Source organism: Oryzias latipes, chromosome 1, assembly GCF_002234675.1.
Source record: "Oryzias latipes chromosome 1, ASM223467v1".
NCBI lineage: Eukaryota > Metazoa > Chordata > Actinopteri > Beloniformes > Adrianichthyidae > Oryzias > Oryzias latipes.
In genome coordinates, this window is record NC_019859.2 from 35,829,809 (window position 1) to 35,848,696 (window position 18,888).

Here is an 18,888-nt window from a genome sequence, read left to right on the forward strand (position 1 = left end):
TTATCCTTTACTGTAGGACATCTATTTTATTTGTAGAGTATCTATTTTGAATATCATCTATATTGTAGGGATTTTTATGATACAGATAGTTCTGCAGATTTAGCTCCTGGTTCACCGTAACAGATGATCGCTCTGGGGTAATGGCGCTGCACTGGTTTACCGACAAACCAAACAGACAACTGTGAACACTGGGAGTTTGTCAAATGTTTCGGGGTCAGAAACATTTTTCCAAACGTGAAAGACTCCTACTGACCTCAGGTTATCGTGGCGGCTGGAGTCTGGCTTCAGCGCAGCAGTGCTGTGCATCTTATGTAGGGTCATCACCAGAACGACGAGGTTCAGCTGAGGTCCAGAAGAGGAGTCATGTGTCAAACACAAATACAACCCATTAGAATTATGAAAGGCAAGACCCAATTACCAAGAACTCTAAGAATGAGGCTGATAGACTTTAAATATCCACTCTCAACTGTTCCCAGTGGTCTTCAAACGGCCTGCATTACGCAAAATTATTATTTTCAGCTTTTACGTGTTTTATAATGTTCATTCCTCATGAGAAACAACCCCAATGTGGTATTTTGATCTGTACATGCATTTCTGAGTATTCCTCACTGAGCACCAGCCCCTCCCAACCCACAAAGATGAGTGGGTCCTCACATTGTGACATCACAAAGTGAGGAACCGCCCCTTCCAGGAAGAGTCTGTGCTTCCAGTTTCACTCCCAGGCTAATATATACACGCCCACTTTCTCCGTGGTCGGCTAAACGCTTTCCTTTTCTATGCTCAACGTGCGCATCCATATTTGCATAATATTGACGTGATGATGTTGTGGGGGGGACTGTCTGCACGGAGCAACCCCTCCCCCCTACCCCTCCCCATTGCTGACGGGCTCGGAGCAGGGAGCTTGTGGCCCGCCCAGCGTTATTTACGTCACAAATACGATCCTTTTCAGAGGACATCTTTTCGTCTGCTCCTGATTCACATCGATTTGAATAAAGAAATACTAAGAAATTGACTTTTTATCTTTATATATGTTCTCAATCTTCAGGAAAATGGCAGAATAACGTGTTAAAAACACCAAAACAACAGGATTTTCATCGCAGTGGGTCTTTGAGGAGAAAAGCATGAACCCTCACCGTGATGATGACAGCGACAGGACCCAGGAAACTCCAGATGAAGTAGTTGTCGGTGCGCAGCCAACATCTGTGCGAAGTGAACAAGACACATCTAAGGATGATGATTCCACCCAAAACCATCGAAATCACGCAGCCGAACACACATATGGGAACGTATCAGGAGCTGTACCCGGTTTTTGAGCCATATCCTCTGAAGTCAATAGCAGCAGAAACGGCCACCACCAGGCCGGGAACAGAGTAACCGCAGAGATAAAAATATTTCCGTCTGGAGTTGCGGCCCTCAAATAGCTCTCTCTGCAGCAGGTACAGTTCTATCCCCTCCAGGCACAGCCAGCAAAACACCGACAGCAGTGAAAAGTGCAGAAGACCAGCAGTTATGGAGCACACAACCTGAAATATAAACCAAAAACAGCCTCAGTTTATCATCTCAAATGAATCGGATCTGCACACCTTCATAAAAACAGAGCTGGTGAATATTGCTCTGTTAAAACGTGAGGATCAAATTACTAACAGTGTACTTTGTCCTGTTGGCACCGATGAGGAAAAGAAGCTCGGTGATGAGCAGGTTGGCCCACAGGTTGCAGTGAATGGTGCTGTGGTCAGTGTGCCACGGCGCCCCCTGGCAGCAGAGGGTGATGATGCAGGTCGCCAAACACACCAGGGCGACACAAATACCAACCCAGGAAATGACAAAGACCAGAAGCTCCTCGACGCCGACACCAAACTTTAAAGAAAGAAAAGGAAAAGGCTCTTTGAATCAGTATCAGTGCAGAGAAAAAATGTTTTTTTTTATCACGGGGAATCCAAATTCACCACATTAACAGAACACCTGAAGGCCGTGTCACACAGCCACTATGACCATGTGGCGCACATTGCACAGATGAATATTGGTCATACGTGACTATACGTGGTAACAGTGAGAAAGGTTGTGGTTTAGCGTGAAATGTTCACAGATTTTTCGAAAACAAACCATGGAAAAAGTATAAATAAACTATGCAGACAACACCTAAATAAACGCTTAATTGAATTTCTTCAGTTTGACATTCAGGGCACTGAGCAGAAATCAGATGGCATCAGCACCATGGTCAGCGCCCGATCTGTCTTAATTGAACAGTCGGATTCCCCCGGTCCTCACCAGTTCTAAGTCATCATCATCCGGAGGTCTATGGTCGCATTCGTGTGACCACGGTGGTCGTGGTGGAAGGTTGGCGCCAGTTTTTGAATGTGTGCGCGAATGGGTTTGTGACTGTAAAGCGCTTTGAGCCTTCGAGGAAGGCTGTAAGTGCTACACAAGTACATGCCATTTACCATTCCCTACAGCTCAAAACCAAACTCACGTAAAGACCCGTCGATCGAAACCCTCGACAGACATCTGCGCACATCAACGAATGCAAGAAACAGTTAAGAATCCTGTATATCACACACATGTATCACAGAAGATCGGAATTTCAGACGTAGGCAATGCGCAGAATGTACGCAGCGGCAGTCTGACATTGCCTTAAAGGTTCAGAGACAGTATGTGCATCCAAATGTCCTGTCAATACGGTTTGTCAAATAAAATACAATTTGAACTCAAAACTACCTCAAATGAAATGCAGTTTGCAGATTTAAAGCTCCAAGTTTAAATAGCTGAAAGAAAGTCTGACAGACCCTCGTTTTGAAAAATTGCTGGTCACTGATGTGTGAGACTCACTGCAGGCTGCTGGTACGTCATGATGATCGCATAGCTGGACAGGTGATTGCAGGCGCAGGTTGTGTGCGTGTTGTTTGTGTGTAAAAGGCGGCATCCCTGTGTAGACCACCGGCCACTCCCAGAAAGTCCAGAAGCGTTCCAAAAGGAGCAGTTCGGCCCAAAATGATTCTCCAGCTGCGGAAAAAGACGGTGACTTTAAGGGATGCTCCGAATGCTCAGTGCAAGTTCTCATTTTGACAAACCTGAAGGTGTCTCAGGGTGAAGATCACAGGTTCGGTGAGGTACACTCTGTTGGATCCTCTGTGCACAGAGGCAGAGATGATGTGGGAGTTGACCACCAGGCTCCTGTGCCTGGGCTCTAAACTCTGGCCCTGCCCCAGCCCCAGCCTCATGGTTGAGTTTTGGGTGGAAAGGAAGGAGCCCAGATTTTTGTACAGGGAGAGCACCAGCTTCACCTGGCCTGCAGAGGGCGCCACAGAAGGAAAATATTACTTATTTTTTGTGACCCTGAGCCGGTTTAGCTCGTGCTGGTTTGCGGCGCCTTCCGTCCGTGAAACCAGGGTTCGACTCCGGGCTGCTCCCTGTTCCCTTCTCTACCCCTGTGCCGGTTCCAAGCCCGGTTTGAGAAGGTTGCGTCAGGAAGGGCATCCGGCGTAAAACATTGCCAAGTTTACCATGCGACTTGTTCGCTGTGGCGACCCCTGATGGGAGAAGCCGAAAGAGGAAGAAGACTTATTTTTTGTGACCCCTTTTCAATCCATGGAAAGGTCACAGAAAGCCACATTTCCACAGACAGATGACAAGCTGCTTTACCCAGAAAGAGTTCAGTCAATACAGTCTGATTGACACAGTTTGTCCTAATTGGGTGTTTTATCAAACCTATAGGTTAACAAGTTCAATGCAAGTCTCCACTCACAGGCGTCACACAGGAAACATGAATGCAGTGTCTTTTGCTTGGAAAGGATTTCATCTTTGCTGAATGTCACTTTATTTTTTCATAAATCCTTCAAGGTTTACTGTATGTCATTCTATTGGACTGCACTGGAGAAAATTGTGTAGGTAGAAGACAACTTTAACTAAACCTACATAACAATTAGCATCTTATTAGATAAATCCATTTTCTGAGAAACCCCCTGTCGCATTAGCATAATCCAAAATTTCCTTCAAACCCCAATAGTTCATATCTTGGTTCCATATGTTCTGCCTTGCAGTTCATCGTCTTTCCACTAGAGGCAGTAAAACGGCTTTTCCTGTTCATTTCAAAATGGCTGCTTCACTATATATACTAGGTCTGCACAATATACCGCAAATTTATCGTTATCGCAATATCCAGCTCTGCAATATGCATATCGCAAAAAACGGCGAAAATCGCAATAAATCGTAAACCTTAAATGTTTTAAAACAATCTTATGGCAGCTTGAAGCATTTAACGAATCAAATAAATCCCTTTATGCATTTGACCAATCGGATGGACGCCTTCAAATTGTTGACTAATTGGACGGAGGCCTATTATGTTAGATGTTTGTCTCCTATGTCGACGAGGGTCATTTGGAGTATAACTTTTAATTGTTGCAATGAAATGTGATGTTTTTGGTTATTTTGCTATTTGTTTATATACCGCAAATCATATCGTTATCGCAAAAGTATTCAACAAGTTACAAATACAACAGGTATAGAAAAATGTGAACAACATTAAAAAAGTGAAATAAAATAATATACAATAATACAGAAAAATACAAACTTAAATAAAATAGGTTAAAATAAATAAAATGAAGGGGTTACATGGGCACTGTAATGATCAATAACTTAGGGGTTATCAAAAAAGCTGCAAGTTACCTATGATAGTTTGAAGTTCCATAGCAAGTTTACTTTCCATGAAAGTATAATAAATAATAATATAATATATATTTTGCCAAAATACATTAGAGTAAAAACATTTAAAGAAAAGATGCTCAGTTTTCAGGAATTCCAAACTGTTTTCTAAGTAATTCCTTGGAAGGGTATTTACCTGAAAAGGTTTTAAAGTGGACTTTTTTGGCTTTAGGAAGAATGAATAGTTTAAAATATTTAGTGTGCATTTGTCTTTTTTTTATATTAAAATATTGGGTTATGTCGTTTGGATTTGAGATGTAGGGAAAGGACGTTTCGTTAAAAGATCCTCTGAGTTGATGGTTGGGGATGTTGTGTCCATTAATCAGCAGCTTGGGGACAGAAGGATGTCTGTAAATGATATTATGAAACAGGTCCAAAAAATTAGTTCACAACATTTTGAGGAATGGCCTAATAATTTTTTCAAAACCTTTTCTATTTCTTAGTAAATCAGATTTAGCTGTGATATCGTCAAAAGTCATGAGAGTAGCTTTGTCATTAAATAGATGCATTAAGGACCAAATTCCATTCACAAACCTTTTTGGAACAAAGAGGGATTTGTTTCTAATAGAGATGTAGCAGTGACGTGCGGTGAGGTTAATGGCTGGTGAGGCACTGACGTCATCAGTCAGATTTACAAACATATGAACCATACTGAGTAACTTATTCACCATTTGATTGACAACAGTTGACGTGTTTTGTTTAAAATATAATCTCAACATATTTTTTTTCATATAAAAACTGCAGCATAGAAAAAAACACAAACGTTATTATCGTCTTACCTTTACTTGTAAATAAAGTCCATATGCCGCTCCTTTTGAAGAAAATGACTTGCCGCTTGCTATCACTTATTCTATTGTTTTTTAGCGTCATAATCTCAGGGCTCACCGGCGCCCCCTAACATGAGGCACGAGAACTGCTGGCCTCACCCAGCGGCTTTTTTGCCGGCGTTTAGCGCTCAGCACAAGAAACACGTCCCTCACATACAGTTATTTATAAAAACAAGCACTGTGCATCATATACATCTGCTAAATTATGTAAACTCAGCTCATATAGTACAAGTGATTGAACCGACATACAGAGAGATAGCAGTACCGTCTGACTGCATAGGTATTGCGCAATCCAAGGTGAGGCTCAGCGGGCTGGTGCCTCATCACACGTCACTTAGTATCTGAACGGCAAATGCGGAAATTCAGCGATTTTGAAAAGAAAAAACACCCAAAAATGGTACATTTAAATGGAAAAAGACTGCAAAGCACAAATTACTGATTAAATATAATAATTGAATTTTTTTTTTCTCTTTTCTTCCCATAATGACAGGTGAGGCTGTGAATGATGTCATGCATCAGTGACGTGCTCCTGACTGCACGTCACTGAGATGTATCTGCAGTTCCATAGAGGAGTGCTGTGTGGACTGGAATTATGTTTATAAACGAGTTTCAAATAAAGAACTTGCTGATGAAAAGACGAGAGTTGGCTGCTTCAATAAAACCTCAAAAACACTTTTGGCAGGAAAAGTTAAGCTAAGTGTCTAAACTTTATGGTGAGAATAACTCATCTATTAAGATGACTACATGTTTTACTGAAAGAATGATAAATTGATTATTTATTAATAATAATAAAATGTTTGGATTAAATCTAAAAGTATATCAGAGGATTTTTTCCTAAACTCTCATTTTAATATTGTTGCTTCTTAAACTAACATTGTGGCAGTGGTGGGCCTTCAGGGCCTTCTCTGAAGGCCTAAAAAATATCTGCATCATGTGTTTATTACATTTTGTCCATGCATACTCATGAAATCATTCCAAATGGTCTGTCCATTCCCTTTTATTGTGTTTATGATGGTTCTGCTGCTTCCAGATCGACGGACTTTCACACTGGAGCATTTAACCAATCACATTTCACATTTCTGGATGGAACTGAAGACCATAATCTACATGACAGGATGATGGACTGTTTAGAGGAAAGAGAGGGAGATTTTGTCTTCAAATAATCAGTTTCCTTTTTAGTACTTTTTATATCTCATTAAAAATTCTATTGCAATCTTTTGGTGGGATTTCATGAAACCATTTGCAACAAAAAAAACCTCTTAATCTAAAAAAAAGGTAATTTCCCGCCAATTTTTTGATGTAGTCGACTTCACAGGGTTAAGAGAAAGTTTAGAAAAGCAAACATTTGCTGGGCTATGAAGAACGGCCCTTTTCTTTCCTTTGGTTAGAAAACGGGGATGCTGGGTGGATGTCACTGGGTGGGGAGGGAAGGGCTTTGGCAGTACGGTGCTGTTTTTCTGGGTTTGGGGTAGCGCCCAAACTTTCAGCATAAAAGCAAAATCCTAGTAAAATAGTACTACTACCTTATTCCACATGGTAGAATGGAATGGTTTTTTGTGCCACTGACCGTTGTTGCTGTACTGCTGCAGGGCCAAGGCGGATATTTGCAGGATGCTGTCACTGTAATAGGAATCAGGAAACACCAAATCCCGGATGTCTGCCTCTGTGTTCAGCACATACACCTCCAGATCTAGAAAAGAAGGAAGAGGGAAAGGTCCTGACTGTCATGCCTGCGGCGCCACGGCAACCGGCGAGTCGTGCACGTCACGTACCAACGTTGGGTGCTCTGTCACTAAAGCGGCCGTCGTAGAGGTTGTTCGCTAGCAGAAAAGCTCCTTTCTCCACAGCATCTAACAGCAGCGATGCAGAGCGCGACTGATCCACGCTGTTCATGTCTGCCCAGGACACCAGAGCTTCAGGGCCCAGAAGGTTGTCAACCGTCTGCACCACCGCCTGACGACCACAGGGAGAGACCGTCAGCCAATCTGAGTAAGTGCGGCGTATTTATGTAGCGCCTGTCCCAGATCAAATCACAAACCGCTGAACAATAAAACACAAGTAAAAATATATATATACAGAAACAATGAATTAAATATGATGTAAATAACAATGAAACCTGTCAGCTAAAAGCATTTTTGAATAAAATTGTCTTTAGTTGACTTTTAAAAGAATCAATACGATGGAACAGAGGGACGGCGTCCCAGAGTCTGGGGATATTGCCTGGAACGACCGCTTCCCCTCGGGTTTAAATCTGGTTTTAAAAATCCTTTCAGACCAGATTTTGATCTGAGGGTCAGAGGGAGTCTGATACGTATTGTGGGGTCTGTCCCTTCAAAGCTCTGTACGTTAATATTTTAAAATATTATAATAATAAAAAAATGCTTACGGTAATCAATTATTGATGATGGTTAAATTGATTGATTTCTAATTATATTACTTCACTTGCTCCAAAAATGAATTCATGATTTTTCCTAATGAAACATAATTTGCACATATTTTAACTTTTGATACTTTTGATCAATTTTTGCTATAAAGTTTTTTTGAAATAGTGTTATGTCGATTTTACTGATATAGTATTATTTTTTAATAATATACATGATTTTTATAACGAACATAATCTGCATATATTTTAGATAACTGATCTGATGATTTCTAAAATGGTTATTTTTTACTTAATATTTTAAGTAATTAATCTTTGTCATGTGATTTATTGATCCCTAATGATTCTTAATTCTGTCTGATAAAGTTATGAACCAGATAATGATAAATCATGTCATAAATGGTTATGGTAGAACAGGGTGGGATTATATAAATTTACTTCCTTACTTCCTTTATGTTTAATTATCCTCAGTTTGATGCATCATTGTATGAATGTATAACTGATGATTGTATTGTTTTTGTGTATTATTCTTATTTGATTGCTTGAAATACTCGATCAGTGCAAGGAGGTTAAAATGGGGGGGGGCTTTGGTCAGATCCTGTTAAAAGCCGTGCAGCAGTGTTTTGGACAAACTGAAGACGGTTAATAAACAGATTTATTCAAACAAGTAAAACAATAATCTAAACGAGAGGAGAGAGAAGCTTGGATAACCATCTCTAAGACTGAGTCAGATAGTTTGGCTTTGTTACGGAAACGGTAAAAACTATTTCCAATGAAAATGACGGTCCAAAGACCAGACACCAAGGGTTCTGCTGCAGAGACCCAAGGTGCTGGAAATGATTGGGGTTTCAGTCTTTTCTGAGTTTAGCTGAATGCTGTATATATGAGCCATGATTTAACAAAGGAGAGGAGATCTAATAGTTGTGTAAGTTTATGGAATCTGTCACTGTGTTGGTCTGATCTCTGTATTCTTACCTGAATGTAGGCTTTACACGTGCGCTCTCTCTTCTGCAGCTGAAAACATGACAAATTTATTAGTAGAAATATTAAAAATGATCATGACTGACATTTCTGTTCTGACATTCATGCCCCCCCCCCCCCCCCCCCCCCCCCGACACCAGAAACAATCCACCTTATTGTAATTGCGGGCTGCTGGCTCTTTATTGGCGGGGCTTAATGCCTGGAGCTGAGAGTCCAGGATGTCCAGCAGCTGTTCGATGAGCTTGACGGACATGCTGACGTCTCCGGCGTAGATCCGCCCCCGGGTCAGGTTGACCAGCTCCCCAGCTATGTTGGCTGCATTCTCGCCACTCTTTATCTAAAGATGGGGGGAGCCAAAGAAGTCAAAGCGGTGCAAATCCTGCAAACCTTGCTCCAGGCTTTTTGTTTTTCACAACTATGTTCCTATAATTGTAACATAACATCATCATGATCTGATAATATAATATCATCTTGGTGTCACATTATTCACAAAAATCAAATATGGCTATCTGGCCGCATTCGGCTTTGTTCTTTCTTTTTGTGTATTTTATTTCCATCAGAGTGGGACTTCGTTGTGTTTGTGGATCTTTGTGTGTTTGTCTGATTATTCTTTATTATTGTTTTTTTGTTGTTTTGGCCTTGGTTCCCCGAAAAAACCTTTTGCTTCACCTTTAAGTTATTGTTGGCTGTTATTTGTTAATTTGTAAGTAAAGGTGTTACTTTTTTATGGAGACAATCTTTGGGGTGTTTTGTTCTTCATTTTAATACTTTTATGTTGTGCTCCTCTAGGTACCTCTAGTAAAAAAAAAGGGGCATAACGTAAAAGTGTTTACCAGTTTAAAATAAATAACAAAACACCCAAAAGATTGGCTCCATAAAAAAAGCAACACATATTTATTAAGTTGAATTTTCCCACATGGCTTGGTCTGCGCGCACACAGCCAAAGTTTTGTTGATCTTTGATCACGGGAAGAGGCCACCATCTTGAATTAAAAAACAAATACAAAATCCCCTTTAGCACCATCTACTCTAAGGAATTTACATGAATCGTCTTCTAACGCCCCGACCGTCGCTGGGAAGCTAAAACGTTGGGTTTAAAGTTTGAAACATTTGAATGCTGTTAGTGCGGCAAACATTTTTTACCAAACTACTGTGAAGATTTAATCCATGAATCGTTGGCTCAAACGGACCAAAACGATATAAATCAGGATATGAACATGTTAGGAATTTGGGCGTTTACCAAAAATCATTTGTAACCAAGGAAACCCGAAGTTATAATTTTTCTCCATTTTTGCACAAATGACATTGACCTGCTCATCGTCCCCAAACAACCAAAAATTGGAATGGTTGCTATGGAGAAAAAACCAATAATAAAGACAAAACAACACTGAATTTTCTAATTTTATCTAATCTGATTTAAACTATTTAACTGAATGTGATCCAGTCTAATGACAGATGACATAGCACCTCTCTCTACATGAGTCTACAGCCGTTATGTTCATGCATGACTGACCTTCTGTGAAATTTGGCTGACCCAGGGTGAGGTACAGTTGGACAGGTCCGGCCCTCCAGAGTTCCAGCCAACTGGAGCTAAAGTGCATTGATAAGAAGCTATACCTGCAAAGACAGAGAGCAGAGCCAAAACGATGACATCACTCATTTACAATCTGTAAATGTATTTATACTGTATATATTTTTTGGTTATTAATAGTTACAGCTTCAGTTAAAGGATTCCATTTTCCCCACATGTTTCATAATTTGTCTGCATACCTCGGGTGTTTGTTCCTATCAGTTCTTTACGTGTTTAAACACACCTGTTCTCATAAACATAGATGATTGTCACTGAAGGATTTGACTCTTGAGATGCAAAAAGCAGCAAAGGAATATTTACAATATCTGCATGGCAGCTTTTCTTTACAGGTAAACTACCTGAAAAAAGGCCGTGCAGCGAGAAAGAAACTGCTCCCCTCCCCCCCTTTTTAAAAACAGGCCATTTAGCTTTTTTTCAAAGTGGCATCACACTTACCCAGAGATCCTTTAGGGCACGGCCTCTCAACTGTTTCTCCTTTCAGGGTGGGGGGCCACTGAACACCTCGTGCAACCCGGCCTTCACATCCGCCCACCTGACCAGGTCCACCAGGGGCCAAGGGAACCCGAAGAGGCGGGCGCGGGGTCAATGGAACCATGGCTGTGATTGGCCGCTGATCAAATGGGCTTCTATTGATCACGCCAATGGGCTGTGAGGCCGACGGCCGCACAGGCGTCAGAGCTACCGTAGCTGTGTAGGAGCGGACGGTTGTCATCAAGGACGAGAGGGGTCCTGCAGGGGCCAAACCAACAGTGAATGAGAACCACAATCCACTGCGGCCTTTTACAACAAGAAAGCTCTTTTTTTGGACCTTTGGTGGGTGGCGGTGGTGTGAACTGCAGCGGGTATCTCAACATGTAGTAGTTATTCCACACATACAGCTGGTTGTCTCTGGGGTTGTAGTCTATGGACGATATGTACTGGTAAGGGTTGGGGAAGGGTATCTGAACAGGCAGCTCTTGTCCTCGGCTGGTGTCGTAGGCATAAACCACCATGTTGCTGCTGGCTCGGCTATCGGCTTGCCCTTCGTCCTCCTGAAAGACAGAGCGCACTACGTAGAGCACTCCACAGGCCATGAAGGCGTTGCTTGCGCCGCGTTTATCAAAGCCTGTAGCCCATGTGCCTTCGAATCGCAGGGTGTAAGGGTTGACCTGAAAGATATGGAAGATGGGCTTGAACAGACAGACAGACAGACAGACAGTTATTCTCCATGTTTCTATCACTGGTTTGTTTCTTCTGACCTGGCTGACCACAATGCGTCCATTATTGGCTTCAGTGGAGTAGATGACCCACAAGCCGTTCTCATCCACGGCCAGATCGATGTCGGATTTTCCTCCCCAGCGATAAGGGGACGTGTCGTGGTAGTTGGCGTTGACCACCACTGCCTCACCGCTCTTTATGCGCGTACGGAGGTCATACTTGACAAGGTTGCGCGTTCGCTCCTTGTTGTAAAATACGGCACCATCGTACACCACAAAGCCGGTGCCGTCCACACGGCTGGGCAGCCTAGAAGAGAATGGACATTATAAAATCCAAAATGATTGATTTATCAGAGGTCTTTTTTAAGTGGAAACCTTAAAACATAATTCTGCAGAGGAGTTCAATAAATCCTCTTTTAAGCCTTTATAACAGCACATAAACGTGCACACGTGTTTTTTTGGGTCCATACAGAGATTTGGAGACACAGAATCAAGTTACATCATCTTTGCATAAATGGAACTGATGAACCAACCAGCACTGTCTCCATTACAGCCAATTCATCAGTAGCCAATCATAATTAAATTAATTACATTTGTATTTTTCCAAATCGAAATTTAATTTAAAAACCTGGTTATGGTTTTCTACAGTCAGTCTGCCAAAAGGTCTCGCCTTTTGTCAAGCCACAATTAAAAATAAGAATATTATTTCCTAATCTTTTTTTGGCTGGATAAAAAGGTGAAATCACAAAAAAACAACCAAATGAGAAACATGACGCCATGTCTGCTGAACACTGAATAATAAATGGGTCTATCAAGTCAGATGCATTTCTAGATCACCAGTAGTGAGTTCCACGGTAAACGTGAGTCTTTGAAGGTCTGAAACATTCTGAAATATTTAAAAGGAAAAAGCAAAGTGTTGAGGAATTTCATGGACTCAAAGTGAATATGGGTTATGTGTCATTCCTTCATCTTCGTAACCCTTGTGTTATCAGCAGCCAATCACAATCGAGTATTCACCCGGACCACGGTTTAATTCTGAATTAAAGAGCCACTTAAGTGAAAATGCTGTTTTTGGTGTTTTTGACACGTTCTTGTGGCATTTTTCTGATGACGGAAGACATACATAAAGAAAACTAAAATTGTATTTTTTTTACTTAAACCCTTGTGAATCAGCAGTTATCAGCAAAGAAATGCCATTTAAAAATGTCGTATTTGTTGATGTGGAATAAATTTAATTTACACTTTTCTAAGGGATCGGGAAAACGTTCCTGTTCAGTAGCAGGTATTTCTCACTGGTGGAAGTTTTAGATAAAGACGTCCTGGATCCATTTTAGGTCAGAGAATCAGATTCTTCAACATGAACCTGAAATCGACTATGAATCTTATCGTCAACTACAAATGATGATATGAATTGAATGTTTAAAGTGAATCTCTACACCCCCACTGTAATTCTTTTTGCACACGCTCAGATACTTTTTACTGCCAAACATCTTAACAAAAATGAATTTCAGAGGGACAAAATCATTCTACACTTGCACATTTTTTTATACTGAATTGCAGAAAAAAACTCTAATTTCCATGTATGGACACGATTTTATACCAAGAAAATACTTGACTTCACATTCTGGACTATTGCACAAAAACACTCACTTATAGGTTGTGGTGACTCTGTTTTGCTTGTAGTCGTCCCAAGACGCGTACTCATACAGCACTTCTGTCCTATAGGGTGTCCATGGCATTACATACAGCCTGTCACCAGCCTGCAGGGGGTCTTTACACCAGGCCCCCGACTGATGCTCTGCATCCAGAACTGAGGAGGCCGGTTGGATGGTGAACAGGGAACCGGGACACACGAAGACTGGAGGATGGTTGTTTTGAGAGGAAGGAGCGTCAGGAAAGCCGGAGAGAGGAAAAATGGGAAAGCAGAAGAGCAAAAAGGAAATGAAGTGAGAAAGGATTGGACAGGAGCCGGGGGGGGGGGGGGGGGGGGGGGGGGGGGGGCAGACGGACGTGGAGTCCAAATGATGAATGGATTAGATGCAGTCGATGCAGCAAGATTAAGAAAAGAAGAAAGGAGAGAAAAAGACAGAGAGAAGGGTTTTAAACAACGGATGTTCAGAGGCAAGCAATAGAACAGACGAATACGTGTGGAAAACCACGCACTGTTAGTGTGTGTGTGTGTGTGTGTGTCGAGTGATACAACACGGGCACTGCAATGAAAGGTCTGTGAGCATATTTGTCTGTATTTATGAACGTGTGTTTGTGCGGATTAGTGCAAAACTAAAAACAGTGAAGAAGAGTGTGAGGTAGAGTCAGGGGCTCAGAACGCGGGGCTACATTCTGCCTTAAAGTAAATGAGAGGGCAGGTTAGTTTACGCAGAGCACAACGGGTCCACCCACATGTCAAGAACGACATGGACACGCATGTGCACACGACAGTTTCACACCGGCATGCAGATAGGCATGCACACACACACACACACACACACACACGCCCACACACATAAGCAGTGCTCGGTAAGCACACATCCAGATGGATTCACAATCACACAGACTTTGTCTTATTTTTCCTATGAAGATAATTAAGGGGCTCTTCCTATAAGGGAAGAAAAGGGAAAATAAGCATGAGGAGAATGGCTGGACAAGAAGGAAGAATGAGAGAAAGAAAGAAAGAAAGAAAGAAAGAAAGAAAGAAAGAAAGAAAGAAAGAAAGAAAGAAAGAAAGAAAGAAAGAAAGAAAGAAAGAAAGAAAGAAAGAAAGAAAGAAAGAAAGAAAGAAAGAACTTGTGTTTATGTCTTCAAAAGAAAGACACAGGAAAGAAAAATCAAAGCAAAATTGTGTTTTTGTGATCAGTTGTGTTCTTTTCTTATGTGCACACAGACTGAGGAAGAGAACTACAGATCAATTAGAGGCAAGAACAAAGGAAGAGAGGAGGAAACCAAAGAGAAAAAGAAAGAAAAAGAGGAAAGATTAGGCGCAGAACCTGGAGAAAACTGGATAAGAATGCAGCTTTGGAGACAGCAAGAAATGGATAAAAATGTGGAAAAACACAAGAACTGAGAAAGAAAATGAAAAGGGGGGAAAAAGGGCAACATCCAGCATGACTACGAAACAACGTCCTAGGGTTGGAGAAAGACAGAAAGAAACAGTAGGACAGAGCCAGAGAAGGAGAGGAAAGAAGGAGTTTGGGGGGTAAAGAGAGATCAAGATGCTACAATGTATTGTCTTTACCTTTTTGGTCCACTTCTACTCAAGCATAGGAAAAAAAAGAGGGAGAGAAAGAAAGAAAAGTCAGAGGGTAAAAGAAGGGGAGCAAGAGTAGCAAGAAAGCACGCATAGGAAGAAATAAAAAGAGAGATAAAGAAACAAGATGGAAAGAAAGAAACACAAAAGAGAGCGCACAGATAAAGATTTTAGAACTCTTTTTCTAAAAAGCACAAATACAGGTCATATATATATATATATACACATAAAAGAAGTGCAGAAGAGCCCCCATGATAACACTTCCTCCCCTCTCCTCGTGTGTCCTCTCCCTCCTCACCCCCCCTCACCCCCCCATAACAGGCCCCTGTGGAGAGAAGAGAGCGACTCCTGAGGCGTGAATCTGCAAAAGAAAACAAACACACATGCAAGCGCAGGGGCACTCACGCAGTATCACGCACACACCTCTGCACATGTGACACCGTGTGACAGCCCCCCCCACAACTGTCCCAGTCCACTGAGTGTGTGTGGACAGGCCCCGCCCCTTTTAGATTGATTCTACTTCACAGCAATGATTATAAACATCCCCGCGCCTTGTATAATCACTCTCCTACCCCCCCCGCCCCCCTAAACACCCCTCTCTCTTCTTCCCTCCTTTTCGTTTCCATCCTGTCCAACAATAAACTGTTACAAATATATTAATATGAGTAAAGTTTAGTATAAATTACAAACGTGGTTTATTTAAGTATACCCCTCCTGTGTCAGAAGATTCATAACCCCTGTTGTAACAGTAAAATATGTCCAACACAAGAGGCCTTCAGCACTCATCTGTCTGCTCAGCTGTTGGACAGGACAAGTTATCAAATAAAAAAACCTGAAAACACGTTCCCTGAGGAAAAGAGTCTGGTTTTCCACTGACGTTAGATAAGAACAGGAGGGGATGACGTCACCCATAGAAGATGGCTTTCTGTCAGATGAAGTCAGTTCAATCGCCCTTTGCCTGCGATCCAATCACTTCCATTAGGACTAACCAAACGAGGTGAGTAAGTGAGCAGCAAAAAAGTTGTTTTTGCATGAAATAGGCCAGGGGTGGGCAAACTACAGCCTGGGGGGCCATACGCGGCCCATCAAGCTTTTTAATCCGGCCCGCCAAACTGGAATAAATGACAGTGATAATCCTCATTAATGTTTTATTTTCCCTGTAGGTTTGGTGTCTACCCATAGATGGTGCACTACAGATAAATTGATCTTTGTCTGGGTGCAGAAAGATATTCTGCGTTCATGTGGTGTTGGAAGATTTGTTGGGTATTTTTTTTATGGTCATGTGCGTTTTCCCATCATTCCAACACCACATGAACGCAGAATTTCTCTAAGTTAGCTTTTTTTCCTGAAGGACATAGACCCTATTGATGCAGCTGGCAATAAAACAAGAAATAAACCAACAGCTTTGAAATTAATACTCCAAACTGTCCTGATTTAATATATGTCAGTTAACATATATATATATATATATATATATATATATATATATATATATATATATATATATATATATATATATATATATATATATATATATATATATCAGTTTAAATCAAAATTAAAGCATGTCTGGTCAGAGTCGCTCAGTCCAGTTCTCATATACAGTCAATGTTATTTCCTACCCATCAGTCTAATAGGGAATGAGTCACCTCTACATGTAAAAAAAGATACTTGTCTGTGTGTGCGTGTGTGTTTGTGTGTATATACAAGTATATACTCACTGTAAGGTACACACTCATACTGGATCTCCAGGTACTTGTATGTGCCAGGGCAAGGATCTGGGAAGACGTCGACCCCTGCGACCACCACACACTGAGTCCTGTTGTTGCATCTGCAGTATTGGTGGATGGGTGGGTGGGGTGGGGGGGGTGGGGGGCACACAGGGAAAGATGGTGATTAAAAGGAAAAGGTGGCAAAGGACCCTCAGGTTTGTCTGCTCTGTCTCCAGTTGAATATTGATCACATCCTCTAGGAAATGACTGCTGAGTCCATCCAGACAACTGAGGGGCTGCTGCACTTGCAGGTCTATTTAGCTCACAACATGAATTCTGGCTTGAAGCACTGTCTCAAACATTCAATTTGTAGAAAAAATTTACATCTTGAAGTTAAGGCTTACTAAACAAAATCAAATAAAAAACACTATAGTCATTAAAACAATGTATTATTGGTTATACTTTGTAACCACACACCTCTGGGACATGATCTTAAGTGCATCAGGAAGATAACACTGTGTGTTTTCCATCTGGAAGGGGTCTGCATCACATATCTTATCATCGGTGCGTCCGTAATTGGCGGTCTCCACCATAACCACGTCACTTCCGGGGCAGCGTAGCTCTATGGGGTAACCCTCACATGCTAGCTCTCTGCGCAGCAACCCAAAAGGCATGGCGGCCCGGGACATCGCTGCACGGAGAGAAAAAACAGAAACTCAGTGAGATCAGCGGCACACGGCAGATCCAAAGTGGAAAATAGTAGAATAAAGAATAACGTGTTGTTTTTGTCTGTTCCTTTTTTCAATGGACTGGTACTCCAAGGACAAACCAGGAAGTCAGATTGACGAAACGGAGGAAAGCGTCAATCTGACTCTGGCAAATGTCTCCCGTAATCCAGAAGCTCCACTGTTCAAAACCTAATGAAACCTTGATCACTGGAGAGTCATGCAAGGCAATCCTGGATAAAGTCATTTATAATTTGGCTAAAAAAAACCACCTGTCTCCAATGCACGTATATGAGATATTGATCCTTTTGCAAAAGGACAGTTGGACATGACTGATTTGATTTCCCAGAGGGAAACAAAAACAACAAAAAAAGACGTGTAAGAAATGAATGATTGTTCTAGCTTCTTTCATAAAAAAATAACATGTCTGATTTCAGGCATTCAGAGTTAAAAATAAAACAAACTTAGAGAATATAAGGGCTGTTTACACCTTTTCCAAATTACGTTGAGTGATCTTTTAGTCAGCATGACTACAAAACCAAGGTAATACATATGGGAAATGTAGTTAACTACAGGATATGAGTAATATGAGGTATCAACTTCCTGATGTTCCTCTTGGGACACTTGACAACCATTTCTTGCCATCTGACCCAACAGGTCAATGTCAACCCAACTGAATCCAATTTTGGAGCTCTTCCTAACAGAGGAGGGCCTGAGGGCAGGGTTGACCGTTGTTGTAACATTGGGGTACATAAATTAATTTGAATTAAATGGAATATTACTGGACTAAGTGGCCCCTCCCCCGTCATTGGTCAGAATAACCATTCTTGATCTAATATCTTTTTTTAAGCATGTTCTTGAAAATCCTCATTTTTTATGATATAATTTCTGTAAGTTGTTCCAAGTTTTAAACTGACCAATCAGACTTGGACGTCTGGTTCCAACATTGTGGTGTCCATACTGTGTAAAAATGGCGATGAATTGTCTTCACTTGGTTGGAGCCAGAAGTTAAAGCATTTCCTTTGGATGACATCACAGTCACTCACTCAGTCCAGTTCGCTGATACAGTAAATGATCTAGCCCCACTTTATCCATTTACAGTCCCACCCGATCATCTTTTGATCTGTTTTCATTGATTGTGTTGTTTTTAGAAAATCTGTGTCATTTTCTAGGACTTAGTTTCTGCAGGGCAGTGGGAGTTTGTTAGAAATAAGTTGTCGGTGGGGCTGTAGGGGCAAGTAACCCCGCCCTATCTTCCCGTCACCCATCTGTTTACTCTCTCCCACTAGCTTACAGCCCCTCACACCTCCAACCTAACATTAGCGGTGCAACAGAAATTGCGAACGATATCGCGGCTATCCATCCGTCCAGTTTAGATCCAGATTCCAGCTCAGACGAGGAAAAGAAAGACGTTCATGGATCCATCTGTCTGCATATATTCATCCACCTCCTGACTCACAACAATTTGAATGCCCCTTGTGTTTAGAGTGTCCGCCCTGAGACTGGAAGGTCGTGGGTTCAAACCCAGGCCGAGT

At 41.6% G+C, this 18,888-nt stretch overlaps 1 protein-coding gene across 3 annotated transcripts in view; it reads right to left on the minus strand.

The window, feature by feature from the left end:
• LOC101161954 (adhesion G protein-coupled receptor L1) overlaps positions 1–18,888 on the minus strand; it is a 59,329-nt gene that overhangs the window by 8,820 nt on the left and 31,621 nt on the right. For 2 of the 3 annotated variants that reach the window (XM_023964653.1, XM_023964594.1), the window contains exons 3-20: positions 17,106–17,319; positions 16,638–16,747; positions 14,905–14,919; positions 13,323–13,530; positions 11,715–11,979; positions 11,285–11,624; positions 10,912–11,205; positions 10,399–10,502; positions 9,038–9,223; positions 8,881–8,919; positions 7,298–7,478; positions 7,093–7,215; positions 3,069–3,286; positions 2,827–3,000; positions 1,645–1,857; positions 1,303–1,523; positions 1,134–1,200; positions 254–342 (exon numbers count right to left, since the gene is read on the minus strand). In XM_023964653.1, coding sequence (XP_023820421.1) covers positions 254–342; positions 1,134–1,200; positions 1,303–1,523; positions 1,645–1,857; positions 2,827–3,000; positions 3,069–3,286; positions 7,093–7,215; positions 7,298–7,478; positions 8,881–8,919; positions 9,038–9,223; positions 10,399–10,502; positions 10,912–11,205; positions 11,285–11,624; positions 11,715–11,979; positions 13,323–13,530; positions 14,905–14,919; positions 16,638–16,747; positions 17,106–17,319 — 3,061 coding nt within the window. The remainder of the gene's footprint in view (positions 1–253; positions 343–1,133; positions 1,201–1,302; positions 1,524–1,644; positions 1,858–2,826; positions 3,001–3,068; positions 3,287–7,092; positions 7,216–7,297; positions 7,479–8,880; positions 8,920–9,037; positions 9,224–10,398; positions 10,503–10,911; positions 11,206–11,284; positions 11,625–11,714; positions 11,980–13,322; positions 13,531–14,904; positions 14,920–16,637; positions 16,748–17,105; positions 17,320–18,888) is intronic. The other variant, XM_023964618.1, reaches the window with a different exon arrangement.